The following is a 15000-nucleotide window of genomic DNA, read 5'->3' as shown; positions in this document are numbered from 1 at the left end:
TGTGACCAGAAGACCTTTACCTGCCTTGTCTGCTCCTGTAATGGCTTTGGCTGCATCCTCTGCAGCCCTGTTACCTTGTGTGACATGTGATGAGTCAGACCTGTGTGTGGCACACTTCACTATAGCTAATTCCTTTGGCTTCATCATGGCTTGTAACAGCTTCATGATCTGTGCGTGATGCTGTATAGGCGTACCATCAGTTCTCTTAAAACCCCGCCCCCTCCATACAGCTCCATTAAAATGACAAACATTATGTGCATAGGCAGAGTCGGTGTACACTGTCACTCTCCGTCCGGTTCCCAAGTTGCATGCTTCTGTGAGGGCAATCAATTCAGCCAACTGAGCCGAGCAAGGCTGAGGAACTGCCTCAGCCTGTTCTACAATAAACTTTGAATTCTGTGCTTTAACTAAGGAATACCCAGCGCACAACGTTTCTCCTACCCCGTAACAAGACCCATCAACCCAATATTCTATATCAGCTCCCTTTAAAGGCAAAGCTTGTAGGTCTGTTCTATGCTTAATCACTCTGGCTGTCGATGGAATCTGAACACCGGATGGCACCGTCACCTGACAGCCGTTAGGTGTGCATTTTACTGTACAGTTCAATTGGCATAGAGCATCTCTCCCTAGCAGCCCTGTTGGCGTGTGTTCTGACACAAGTGTTGACAGAGTTGCTCTCTGTCCCTTGTACTCTAAGTCTACAAGCTCAGTTGTAGGAATCAGCTGTTTAATTCCCTCAAATCCGATTGTCTTCACATATTCTCTAGACATAGGGAGGTGCGTGGCGCCTTCAGGCTTCTGTGTCACCACCAGCTGGCACCTCCCACTCGGATCTTCCGGGCACCCCTATAGGCCAGCTGCTGGGCCTCCGTAAGGGTTCATCACTCCTGGAGCAGGTGTAGTAGGGGGCCAATATCCTCCTCCTTGGCTCCCCCCTGCGCCCCCCTGGGGCCTGTTGCAGCAGGCACAGGCTAGATGTCCATTCTGGTCGCATTGGCATGGTTCTAGCATCTCCTTCCCTGCTGCTGTCCATCCCCCTGGTGGTGGTCCTTGGCCAGGCTGTGTGTACATCTGGCATGGAACCGCTTGCACCCCTGGTGGCCCTTGTGGGTATGGATACCCCCCTTGTGGCCCCTGTGGGTAGGACTGGTAAGTAGCAGGATACCCCCCTTGTGGCCCCTGTGAGTAGGACTGGTAAGTAGCAGTCTGCACTCCAGGTGGCTGTTGCTGTGGGGCTAAAGCCTGCACTCCCTCTATGTTCCTCTCGCTTTCAGTCAATTGCAAATGAGTCAATATTCTGAGGGATTCTTCGTCTCGTGCCTTCTGTATCTGAATGTTCTTTCGATATAACTCAACTTGATGAGCTACGTGGTCTATATAAACAGCTTTGTTCATGTGTCGTAGCCCCACCACTTCTGCTAGCTTATCCTTAACTGGGGTAGGAAGCCCTTCTTGTATTTTTTCCCTGATTATGGATTTTTCTAAGGGGTTATCTTCAGCGTCTTTCCCTGTCACACTTCTCCATTGAGCGTGCATACGGGCAATATAACCCCTGGGATTCTCATCCCCCCCCAGTGGCTTCACAATGATATTGTCTGGGTGAATGTGAGTAGGGTAGGTCTCTCTGATTGCTTTCCACAGCCTGCCTCTATTTGCTGCGAAGAGCTCTGGATCATAAACTGATGTATTGATATATCTATGAAGTCCTGCCTTCATCAATATTTCCTGCATTGTATCCAATCCTGCAATAAAAGCTAAGAGTCTTTTCAGGTCTCCCATCGCGGCCTGCGTTCCTGTCAGTATCACGTCGACCTCTCGCGTCCACGAATGTCCTCCCTCTTGAAGAACTGGGAGTTTCTCGATCACTTCAGACAAATCTGTATGATGCCACGGATGATATTCCATCTTGTTACCCCGAATCAGCACTGGACAGTTCTTTAATGTATTTGATGACATTCGGTGACAATCTCCCTCTTTCTCCGGGCGTCTTCTCCCACCTTTCCTTTCGGCTGTGGCTATCATCTTCCTGACCTGCGCGTTGTAGCCTCCATCTGCATTGTCGTCATCACTTGAGTCTGCACTGCCATCTTCGCTGTCATCTTCCTCGTCACTCCTGTCGTCCCCTTTTCCCCTTGGCTCCTTCTTCTTCTTCTGGGAATGATCCTCCAGTGCCTTAGCATATGGAGGGGGACTGGAGGCAGGACACTGAGCTATTTTCTGTCCCTCTACCTTAAATAGATCTAAAATAGCTAACTCTAACTTGCGTTTCTCTGATCTAATCTTTCCTCTTTGATGTGCTTTGTGCCCATTGATAAGTATTTCCAATGTTGCAATTAATTGTAAATTAATGCTGCCCTCTTTCGGCCACGGCTGTTCAATGTATGCCCAACGGCTATTCCATTTCGTAGACATTTTGCTAATTTCCCTAACAAGAGGATTCATTTTTTCCACTATAGCCATAGGGGATAACGTAGCCAACATTCCACGATGTTCACTAATATCTTTTAACAGCTTCGTGGAATTCGACCCCATTCTACTTGCTCAATATGCTGACAATATTCTATATTAGATAAGGTGTACGCTCCTTACAACCCACCTTATTTTGTCTTGTTTGCTAAACAAATGCTAGTCCAATATAACTGTATTGACCATCCCCACAAAAACCCTGCAACTTCAGAATAACAGACTTGCCTCTTGTGTATGTCAGTGCAGTATTAACTTAAATCTAATAGCTGTGTAAGTACTTTATACTTAAATGTGTTTCCTAATTGTTTATGAATGTGTCACTTAATTACTCATTCAATACTAATTACAGTTCTGGTCAACACAATTATTAAATCACAAAAGCTGGTCACACCTAAGTATTCACTGATCCACAAAAACCCTTTTACTGCTCAACTATCAAATATGTACTATTCTGCTATTCCTTAATCAAACACTGTGGAAATGACCTAACTAAAATAAAAGATGTAAATTACAAATATTAATCACAACCTGTAAAGAAATCGACTTGTCATTGGGAAGGAATAAAATGATTAATTATTCATTACAATCTGTAAGGAAATCGACTTGTTATTTGAAAGGAACAAAATGATCAATTATCAATTACAATCTGTAAGGAAATCGACCTGCTACTCGGAAGGAATGCACAATCAACTAGACTTAGTCATTTACACTTCATTGATGTAATCCTGTGGAAGAAAACGTCATCCCTAGACCACTATAAACCAATTGATCAAAGTTTTGTGAAAACTGAAAATGAAATAATCTGAATAATTAATTCAATCAATTTGTAATTACTTAAATTAATTGAAGTAACCATCCATTTATCATTGTAAAAGACTATGTCGTCGACCTCAGGCGGATGCACTGATGGAGGACCAGTGTTCCAAAGTGTCTTATCGTATTCCGTCCACTGGAGAGCAGCAAACAATTAAAAATGTCTTATAGTGTTTCATCCACTAGAGGGCAGTAAACAATTAAAAACGTCCTATCTTGTTTCATCCACTAGATGGCAGTAGATAATAAAAAACGTCCTATCGTGTCTCTTCCACTAGATGGCAGTCAATAATTAAAAACGTCCTATCGTGTCTCGACCAGTAGAGGCCGCCACACCGAAGATGTCTTACAGAATGACTATATCTTACCTAAAACTCTCAATCTATCTTTTTTACTTTTACAATCTATACATAAATCAATTGTTAAGTGAAAGGAATGAATGATTAGTTAGAATTATTCACTATATCATCATATACATTGATTTAAAACTTATGGAATCAATCAATTGTTTTGGGAAACAGAAAATGAATGATCTGAATAATTAATTCAACTGATAAGTAATTAATTAAATTAATTAAATTAATGTAATACATTACAATCATTTATAACCATCTATTTATTAATGTATCGGACTGTTTCATCGACCTCAGCTGTATCTCCCTGAGGATTTAGTGTTTTAAATTGTATTGTCGTATTTCGTCCAGCAGGCGGCGCCAAGTAACCGACTTGCGTATCGATTGCGCATGCGCCAGCGCCTCCGTGTAAAAATGGAGTAGGGGAAGGAGGGGCTAGTCTTTGTCCTTCTGGGGGAAAAACCCGCTGTGGACTCCCAGATCAATCTTTACAACATAACATTGCTTAAACTTTAAACTACTTTAAAATACCCCAATGATCAATTCACTATCTCTCTATCTTAAATACTATAGTCTATGTAATGCAACAATCACACGCAACCCCCCTACGTGTCCGAAGCCTAAAGGCCAGAGACAGAAAGCAGGCGGCTCAATTTAACAACCCTTTTGTCCTTGAGAAACCACCGCGTGTTTGTAGCCTGCTTTAAAACAATCTCTTTAACACAACTTGTTTTCATAAACGATTACTTTTCACGACACCGCAATATCAAGATTATTTTTCAATCCAGTTTAACTATCTCATTCAAATATTCTACGTTCACGTTTCCCTCATAAAGATGGCCTCTGTGTGTGTCCTTTAGACTCTCTGACACACTGCAAATGGCGTCTAAATGCAAATGGCGTCTAAACTCCGCTGAAAGTACACTGAATGGCGTCCTTCCAAACAGACAAAAGAGCCTCACATGTTCTCCACTGCTACAATATAAAACAGACTACCGAGTCCACCCACACTCCAACACATAAACACAACCTCACCGAATTTTACACAGACACACACGATATTCCAATACCGTACAAACAAACCTTACCATCAAACACTATATTTTACAAAAAACGGGCTTCCAAGTCCGGCTCTCACCACCCACCCATCAAAGATTATGCTGTTTGCTTCTATTCCAACAAGATTACCGTTACACAGATTCTTTTGACTATAACTTATCTGAGATTTACAGCCTATTTTAAACACACCAATCGACTAGAGAGAGATTTCTGCAGAAAATCTACCTTCTTCGTCGAATTGAAGAGTCCGCACAATACTGTAAATTAAGTTATATTATCTCCGTCGCTTGCTCGCCATTTACTGTCGTGTATTCTTATTGATTATGAATCAAAGAACAGTTAGTTTAAGACAATTTAATCAGTTACAGGCAGGTTTATACATTACATCTGTTCCCCGTGGATCCTGGGCTGCAAGAGAGCGCTCTCTGTGTCTCTCTCCCCGTTCCCCTCCAGAGGGGAGGGGCCAGCGTGCATGTGTGTCCCTGCCCAACCCCCAAAGGTCCCTGCTGGTCATCTGTGTCCCTGCATGCCCTGGCATGTGTGTGTGTCTAAAACATACTACATATTCATACATAGATCATACATACTACAGAAATATACGACACACACACACACACACACACACACACAGTTTCATAGTGGCTGTTATGACAGAATGTGTGTGTGTGTGTGTGTGTGTTCAGGAGTGGGAGTCAGCCAGCCAACCTGCAGAACCTGGGTAGGAACCCCTCGCTACAATCAACCCAGTCTGAGAGCAACCTACGCACAGGTACACGCACGCACGCACGCAAGCACGCAAGTGTGCAAAAGTTTGTGAACCCTGTCAGCTAGTACTTTGTAACTCCTCCTCGTCCTCGGGCAACTATAACAGCTTGCAAACGCTTCCTGTAGCCAGCTAAGAGTCTTTCAATTCTTGTTTTGGGAATTTTTCCCCATTCTTCCTGGCAGAACACCTCTTGCTCAGAAATACTCTTCGGCCTTCTTGAATGCACGGCATGTTTGAAATCTCTTCAATAATATTCAAGTCTGGGGACTGTGATGGCCATTCCAAAACCTTCATCCGTCTTTCCTGAATGAATGAATGAATGAATGAATGAATGGTCTTTATTGTCATTCATACAGTACAGGTACCGTACAACGAAATTTAGGAGGGGGGGCTCCCCTGGTGCTTGGAAAAAAGACTAAAACCAAGAGAGCCAAGTTGACATAAATAAATAAAGGCTATGTACACTATCTACTATACAATAAACACTGTGCTGTACACTATGCTATGCTATACATATCCTAACTTTTTCCTATATCTGAACCTTATGTAAACATGGGTTGTCATATTGCACATAATATTTGTAACCCTTCATTCATTTAAAGTGTCGCAGTGGCAGATTTAGAATGTTCACAGTTGTATTTCAATTGCACTTATGTTTACAGTCTAGTAGCTGCCATCAAATTGTCTAGATTGTCCAGAGCCTAGAACCTAGGTCTTGGCTGTGTTCAGGGCCTGAATGGCCCTAGGGTAGAAGCTGAGCTTCAGTCTGTTTGTCCGTGCGAACATGGTCCTGAACCGCCTGCCTGAGCGCAGCCGAACAAAGTGTTCGTTCCCAGGGTGGGATGGGTCCCTGGAGATCTTGGAGGCCTTCCTGAGGCAGCGTGTGTTGTACAGCTCTTCCAGAGAGGGGAGGGGGGCGCCGATGATCTTCTGGGCCGATCTCACGACTCTCTGTAGCGCTTTCCTCTCTGCGGCTGTGCAGCTGGAGAACCAGATGCAGATGCAGTAGGTGAGGATGCTCTCCACTGTGCAGCGGTAGAAGGTCACAAGCAGCTCCTGTCTGAGGTGGTAGTTCCTGAGGACTCTCAGGAAGTAGAGCCGCTGTTGTGCCTTCTTGATGATGGCTGCTGTGTTGGTCCTCCAGGACAGGTCCTCCTGTATGTGTACCCCCAGGAATCGGAGAGTTGAGACTCTCTCCACGCTCCCTCCATCGATGAGCAGGGGCTAGACCTCAGATTTTTTCCTCCTGAAGTCCACGATGATTTCCTGGGTCTTTAACTGGTTCAGCAGCAGGTTGTTGACCTTGCACAGCTTGCCCAGCTGCTCCACCTCATCCCAGTACGCCGTCTCGTCCCTCCCCGAGATGCAGCCCACCACGGTGATGGAGTTGCTGGGGTGGACGGGGGTGAAGTCGTGGGTGTAGAGGTTGAAGAGGATGGGGCTCAGCACGCAGCCCTGGGGGGACCCAGTGCTGAGTCTGAGGGCTGTGGCGGTGTGGGAGCCCACCCGCACCCTCTGGGGGCGGTCAGTCAGGAAGTCCTTGAATCATGCGCAGATGGAGTGTGATAGTCCCAGGTCTAGTAGTTTGGTCACTAGCCTGTCTGGAAGGATAGTGTTGAAAGCAGAGCTGAAGTCTCACGTAGCTGTTCCCCCCCTCCAGGTGGGATAGGGTGGAGTGGAGAGTCGTCGCGATGGCGTCCTCTGTGGACCTGTGGGCTCTGTAGGCGAACTGGTATGGATCCAGGCTGGGCGGGAGGAATGCGACTATGTGGGCCCGGACCAGTTTCTCGAAGCACTTCATGATGATTGGTGTGAGTGCCACCGGGCGGTAGTCGTTTGGGCAGCTCACCGTGCTTTTCTTCGGGACTGGGATGATTGTTGAGGTTTTCAGGCAGGGTGGGATGGTGGCTTGGGACAGGGACTGGTTGAAGATGTTGGTGAAAACCCCGGCCAGCTGGTCGGCGCAGTCCCTCAGCACCCGTCCCAGGACGCCGTCCGGCCCCGAGGCTTTTCTGGGGTCCACCGCCTTCAGCACGCGTCTCACTTCATGCTCTGTGAGGGTGAGGCTGCTGAGAGCTGGAGAGAGTGGTGTTTGTGTTGTGGTTACCTCCGTTCGCCCCTCGTCGAACCGGGCGTAGAAGGAGTTCAGCTCTTCCGCCAGCAGGGGGTCGCCCTCAGTGGCTGAGAGCCTGTTGGCTCTGAAGTTTGTCATGTGCTGAACCCCCTGCCACACCCGCCTGGAGTCGTTGCTCAGGAAGCATTCCTCAATCTTCTACTTGTACTGGAGGTAAAGTACTGGAGGTACTTCCTGGTTGATTTGGAGGTATGCTTCGGGTCATTGTCTTGCTGGAACCCCCAGACAGACGCAGACTCTTGGTCTTCCAGATCTTGCCTTGAATTCAATTGTTCCATTTATTTTCCATTTTTCTGATGATGTTTCTGACAGTGGAAATGGGTAGGTTGATCTGGCAGTTGCGCTGCCCGATCACGTCTCTTCACTACACTGGCTCCTCTCTGGTGGAATGCGCTTCCCACTGCTGTCAGAACTGCAGTCACTATCCATCTTCCGTCGGAGACTGAAGACCTCCATCTCTTCAGGTTACACCTTAACTGCTCCTCCTGAGACATCCACTACCCCCCAGCACTGTGAATGAATGAATGAATGAATGAATGGACTTTATTGTCATTGCTACAGTACAGGTACCAAACAACGAAATTTAGGAGGGGTGGCTCCCCTGGTGTTAGGAAAGGAAAAAAAAAAAAGTTTTAGAAAAAGAATAAAATCACAAGAAGGTAAGGAGCTGGTTTACATAAATAAAGGCTATGTACACAATCCACTGTACTATACTGCACAGATAGTCAACTAGGGTTGTCATATTGCACAAAAGTATTTTTTCACGTTATTTAAAGTGTCACAGTTTGCAGGCTTGAAATGTACATGTTTGTGCCTCAGCACTAGCTGCCATACAATCCGTCCAGACTGTCCTGGGCCCAGAACTTAGGCCTTTGCTGTGTTCAGGGCCTTGACGGCCCTGTGGTAGAAGCAGTTCTTCAGTCTGTTTGTCTTAGCGGCCGGGGTCCTGTACCTCCTTTTCGAGGGCAGCCTGATAAAGTGTACGTGCCCAGGGTGGGTCGGGTCCCTGGAGATCTTGGAGGCCTTCCTGAGACAGCGTGTGTTGTACAGCTCTTCCAGAGAGGGGAGGGGGGCGCCGGTGATCTTCTGTGCTGTTCTCACGACTCTCTGTAGCGCATTTCTCTCCGCTGTTGTGCAGCTGTAGAACCAGTTGCAGATGCCGTAGGTGAGGATGCTCTCTACTGCGCCGCGGTAGAAGGCCACCAGTATCTCCTGCTTGTTGTGTTCTTTCCTGAGGCATCTCAGGGTGTATAGCCGCTGTTGTGCCCTCTTGATGGTGCCTTTTGTGTTGTCCTTCCAGGTCAGGTCATCCCGCATGTGATGTCCCAGGAATCGGAGGGTTGAGACTCTCTCCACGCTCTCTCCGTCGATGAGCAGGGGCTGGATCTCGGACTTTTTCCTCCTGAAGTCTACGATGAATTCCTGGGTCTTTGACTTGTTCAGCAGCAGGTTGTTAACCTTGCACAGCTTGCTCAGTTGCTCTACCTCATCCCTGTACGCCGCCTCGTCCCCCCCCGAGATACATCCCACCACGGTGGTGTCGTCTGCAAACTTTACGATGTAGTTGCTGGGGTGGACGGGGGTGAAGTCGTGGGTGTAGAGGTTGTAGAGGATGGGGCTTAGCACGCAGCCCTGGGGGGACCCAGTGCTGAGGCTGAGGGCTGTGGAGGTGTGGGGGCCCACCCGCACCCTCTGGGGGCGGTCGGTCAGGAAGTCCTTGATCCACGCACATATAGAGTGTAATAGACCCAGGTCTAGTAGTTTGGTCACTAGCCTGTCTGGAAGGATGGTGTTGAAGGCGGAGCTGAAGTCCACGAAGAGCAGTCTCGCGTAGCTGTTTCCCCTCTCCAGGTGGGATAGAGTGGCGTGGAGAGTCGTCGCGATGGCGTCCTCTGTGGACCTGTGGGCTCTGTAGGCGAACTGGTATGGATCCAGGTTGGGCGGGAGGCGTGTGAGTATGTGGGCCCGGACTAGTTTCTCGAAGCACTTCATGATGATTGGTGTGAGTGCCACCGGGCGGTAGTCGTTTAGGCAGCTCACCGTGCTTTTCTTCGGGACTGGGGTGATAGTTGAGGTTTTCAGGCAGGGTGGGACGGTGGCCTGGGACAGGGACTGGTTAAAGATGTTGGTGAAAACCCCGGCCAGCTGGTCGGCGCAGTCTCTCAGCACCCGTCCCAGGACGCCATCCGGCCCCGAGGCTTTCCTGGGGTCCACCGCCTTCAGTACGCGTCTCACTTCATGCTCTGTGAGGGTGAGGCTGCTGAGAGCTGGAGAGAGTGGTGTTTGTGTTGCGGTTACCTCCGTTCGCCCCTCGTCGAACCGGGCGTAGAAGGTGTTCAGCTTTCCCGCCAGCAGGGGGTCGTCCTCTGCGGCTGTGAGCCTGTTGGCTCTGAAGTTTGTCATCTGCTGAACCCCCTGCCACATCCGCCTGGAGTCGTTGCTCAGGAGGCATTCCTCAATCTTCTCTCTGTGCTCTGCCTTGGCCGCTTTGATGCCGCGCTTTAGGTTGGCCCTGGTGGAGCTGTACAGCGGTGTGCTCTTCCCTGCGAAGAAGGCGTTGTCCCTCTCGTTGATCAGTTTTTGGACCTTCCCAGTCATCCATGGCTTCGTGTTGGGGTAGACCCGGACCCGTTTGTCCACGGTGACTGAGTTGGTGCAGTTCACTCTCTCTGAGACACCCACTTTTCCCCTTTACTGTCCCCCCCACGACTTCTACTGCCCCCTCTGTACTGTTTCTCTGTTTCCCCAGTGTCTATACCCAAAAAATCTGTATTTTGTTTTTTTAGTTTCTTTTTTCCTTCTATCACGGAGACTGCCAATGGCCCCGGGCCTGAGCTTGATTACTCTTCCTGCTACGACTGGTGGATTGATGATTCACTTGCTCAGTCAAATGTATTGATTGTAAGTCACTTTGGAATAAGGCGTCTGCTAAATGCCAAAAATGTAAAATGGAAATGTAGCGAGTTTTTTGTAGCCTTCTCCTTGACGGGACCCATGGTTTTTAACACCAAACACAACAGCCACCGCAGTGGGACACTTTAGAAGGCATGGAGTTACTTCAGAATATGTAGTTCAACCCTGGAATTATATTCACATGACTCATTGAAGCCCTAACAAGTAAATCACCTTGGTCTGGGCCTTAGTAATCATCTTCTCAAAAGGTAACAAAGAATAACCCAAAAGGGTTCCCAAACTTTGGCACAGGGCCCTTTTCCTTTTTTATCATTTAAAAACTCTGAAAAATGAAAATAAAAAGAAACCTTGCTTTAAAATGTGCAGAAAGGTGTCATGTTTCACTTAGCATTTAGTGTTCAGGTTTGCTTTCAATCACTTGGAGATTAATTATAGTACAGGTACTCATACAGGTAACACACACACACACACACACACACACACACACACACACCCACACACACCCACACACACACACACCTGTGCACTCCTACCTCTGCCTAACCTCCCTCTACCTGTCCATCCAGGTGTGCCTCAGAGCTGTCAGTCAGAGGACACTGGCCCTGCCCCCATCTCTCCAGTGTTCCGCACAGGCAGTGAACCCCTGCTCAGCCCCCGCCCCCGACACACCCGCCCTGCCCACCCAGGTAACACACACACACACACACACACACACACACACACACACACACACATTTTAAATGCTTTATTTATGTCCACATAAATGTACAATATCTAAAGGACATAGATACTATCAGTGCATTTTGACATTATGAAAACAGTCAGTTACAGTAGAGCTGAGCCAACAACCAGTTATGCTACACACAGGATGTTATTCACACCAAATGATAACAGTGGGTTGACAGATACAGTATCAATACTGTAAAACAGACAGTATCCAGCTCACGGGTACAATAATCACCGCCTTCTCCATATTGAGTGGCTACCAATAATAGCAGATACTGAGCAATACACACACACACACACACACACACACACACACACACACACACACACACACACACACACACACACACACACACACACACTTATACAGGTAACAAACACACACACACACACACACAGGTAACAAACACACACACACACACACACACACACACACACACACAGGTAACAAACACACACACACACACACACACACACACACACACACAGACACACGTATCCAGGTAACACACAGCTGACCCTCTGGTCCCTAGGTGGGGGGGTGACCCTACGAGGTTCTGACGGACAGCTGCACCCCAGAGCTCCGCCCAAACCCCTCAGAGTCTCCGCCCTCTTCCCCGGGGGGCCGCCCCCTCTGCCCTCGCGCTCCAGAGTCGACCCCTCCTGTTTCTATGACGAGCTGGTTGTCCAGGTAACCATTTCGGATCAAATTCATTCGATTCTAACGAGTTCACTTTCTTTAGTTGCTTTGCTTCCTCTACTACTTTGATTGCTTATTTTTTCCTTCTTCAAAACAGTAAATCTTTATTCTTCCGAAACAAGAGTGACAATGCTCATACGTTCACGAGACGTGAGAGATAAGGAAGTACTGACACATTTAGTTCTGCTTAAATGAGTTACCACTTAAAACGCCTCGACAAAGCCTTCATAAAGCCTTCACAAAACCTTCATAAGGGCCTACATACTGTAGATCATTGACGTCCCGTGTGACGTCCCGTGTTGTGTGTGTGTATATATGTTTATTGTGGTGTGTATGTTTATTGTGGTGTGTGTGTGTGTGTGCCGTGGTGATGAAGGTTCCGGAGTCTAAGCGCCACGGCCACGTGGACCGCCTGCGTGCGGAGGAGAAGTGGCAGAGCCGCGCCCGCCTCACGGAGACCTCCTTCAGCTGCCTGGAGGCCCAGGAGGCCGCGGGGCTGCCCGGGGCGCTGGGGGACGGAGACGGGCCGGACCACGCAGAGGAACCGCACTTCCAGCGGCCTCAGGTTCGTTTCACGTGCTGTGTTATTGAATTATAACGCTGTCACAGTTAGCAGTTAGCAGTTAGCAGTTAGCAGTTAGTTAGTAGTTAGCAGTTAGCAGTTAGCAGTTAGCAGTTAGTTAGTAGTTAGTAGTTAGCAGTTAGCAGTTAGCAGTTAGTTAGCAGTTAGCAGTTAGCAGTTAGCAGTTAGCAGTTAGTTAGTAGTTAGCAGTTTGTTAGTAGTTAGCAGTTAGCAGTTAGAAGTTAGAAGTTTCCTGAACCACATTAAACTAGAAAAAATTTGATTTTCACTTAGAAAGTACAATACAACCTTTGACATGACTTGGAAGCCTTTCGCCGATCACCTGAGTAAGATCACCATTCAACCAGATGATGACTAGATGCCCCCCCCCTCCCCCTCCTTACCCTTATTGTCCTATTATGATTTTGATTTTATGTTATGGTTTGTTTGGGGTTATGCTTTTGGTTTGTGTTAATTTCAGTACTTTTCTTTTAGGGGTATTACCATTACGTTTTATTTATTTATTTTGATCAATGATGAACTGGGGGTGGGAAACATCTAGGGGCATACTAGGCTGTATAGGGGCTGATGGAGGCGGCTCTCCACTTTCTATGTATTTAATACCTTTTAGATATATAGTATATATCTATATACTCATGTATTTATCTTTTCATGTAACGCTGTCTACATGCCGCTATGCCTGATATGAACCAGCTCACCCGACCACCCCATAAGTAACGTGTAATGTCTAACGTACTGTATATGTCTAAAAAAATCAATAAAAAGAATTAAGAAAGAAAGAAGTTAGAAGTTAGTAGTTAGCAGTTAGTTAGTTAGCAGTTAGCAGTTAGTTAGCAGTTAGCAGTTAGCAGTAATAAGGTAGCAATGACACATTAATCATGCGGTAATAAGGTAGTAATAAGGTAGTAATACCACCAGGTGGAGATGGCGTCGTGTTTCCAGTTGGAGCGGTTTGAGTCGCTCCTCCTCCCGGAGAACAACCGTCCTCTGGAGCCCACCGTGCTGCTGGCGCTGAAGGAGCTGTTCACACGCTGCGACGCCAGGACCACCGCTCTGCACATGCTCAGTGTGGACTGCCAGGTAAACACTCCCAGATGATGCTCACACATCCTTACCTACGAGCTGTTCCACCTCCCCACATATATTTCATATTTGATAGGTATAAGAAATACAGTATCGGCAGTATAGGTCGGCAGCCGATGAAATGTTCAGACTTTTATTCTGAAAATTGTTAAGAAATGTCAACGTTGTTGAAAATCAACGTCACACGTCGCTAGTCAGCTAACACAGCTTGTTTTGTGAGCCTGCTAACAATGTAAAGTAGTGTTCTAGTTAACTAGGTAGTAGTGGGGATTACTCACCCAATCCATTGCATTGCAGTATTTTGGCTCGACTAGCGAGCGTGTAATTGATTTTCAACAATGTATTTACATTGTTCAGAATAAAAGTCTGAACAATTTGATTGAATGCCGACTTGTTCCCGGTTTCACCGGCTGCTGTCACATTTATGGGAATAATAATAATAATAATAATAATAATAATAATAATATTAACTTTATTTGTATAGCACTTTTCCTGCAAACGTTGCAGCTCAAAGTGCTCCAATACTGGCAAACTGGCTAGTAGTCGCTCTATTGGTAGAGGGCTGCAAGGGATTTTTTTCCTGGCTACATAGTATACAGGTTTTTACTTTTGCCTGCTCGCGGCTCTGTCAGTATTGATTGATTGACTGATTGACTGAACATTTTCATTGTGTGAAGCGCATTGAGTTGCATCTTGTAAGAAATGCGCTATACAAATCAAATTTGATTTGATTTGATTTGAATCATTATATAATCATAATTTCATTATTTAGTCATTTAAAGGCAATATTAAAAAGATGGGTCATATTTGCTGAGGTTGCATCCCTAATGTCAACTGGCAGTGCATTCCACAATTTGAATAGGGTACAAAATACCAATCTAGGGTAACAGGAAGTAACAACAGTAACAACTCCACTGGAAGGATAGATTACAACACCCGCCCCCCCAAAAAACAACAACAACAACAACATACAAGTTCAGCATAAGAATGAACATAACAGTAAATGTATTCATGTTCAACTAAGAACGATTCATCCTGAGTCAGCTGTCCGGTAACACACCTCCCTGGCTCTTACTCACATACTTCCTTCTCCTCCTACTTCTCCTCCACCTCCTCCACCTCCTCCTCCTCCTCCTCCACCTCCTCCACCTCCACCTCCTCCCCCTCCTCCTCCTCCTCCTCCCCCTCCTCCTCCCCCTCCTCCTCCCCCTCCTCCTCCTCCTACTCCTCCCCCTCCTCCTCCTCCTACTTCTCCTCCTACTTCTCCTCCACCTCCTCCTCCTCCTCCTCCTCCACCTCCTCCACCTCCTCCTCCTCCCCCTCCTCCTCCTCCTCCTCCTCCTCCACCTCCTCCTCCTCCCCCTCCTCCTCCCCCTCCTCCTCCTCCTACTCCTCCCCCCCCTC

At 47.1% G+C, this 15000-nt stretch overlaps 1 protein-coding gene across 1 annotated transcript in view; it reads left to right on the top strand.

Moving 5' to 3' along the window:
• The window catches only part of sh2d3a (SH2 domain containing 3A), a gene marked incomplete at its 5' end in the record, with an annotated part of 39282 nt that overhangs the window by 16737 nt on the left and 7545 nt on the right, over nucleotides 1–15000 (top strand). Inside the window, 5 exons of the mRNA XM_080524562.1 lie at nucleotides 5375–5460; nucleotides 11071–11190; nucleotides 11764–11921; nucleotides 12307–12495; nucleotides 13432–13593. Coding sequence (XP_080380688.1) covers nucleotides 5375–5460; nucleotides 11071–11190; nucleotides 11764–11921; nucleotides 12307–12495; nucleotides 13432–13593 — 715 coding nt within the window. The remainder of the gene's footprint in view (nucleotides 1–5374; nucleotides 5461–11070; nucleotides 11191–11763; nucleotides 11922–12306; nucleotides 12496–13431; nucleotides 13594–15000) is intronic.

The sequence above is a fragment of the Nansenia antarctica genome, assembly GCF_963989245.1.
Source record: "Nansenia antarctica genome assembly, chromosome: 2".
NCBI classification, from domain to species: domain Eukaryota; kingdom Metazoa; phylum Chordata; class Actinopteri; order Argentiniformes; family Microstomatidae; genus Nansenia; species Nansenia antarctica.
The sequence above is the reverse complement of the archived record's forward strand: the minus strand, read 5'-3'. Positions and strand labels throughout refer to the sequence as shown.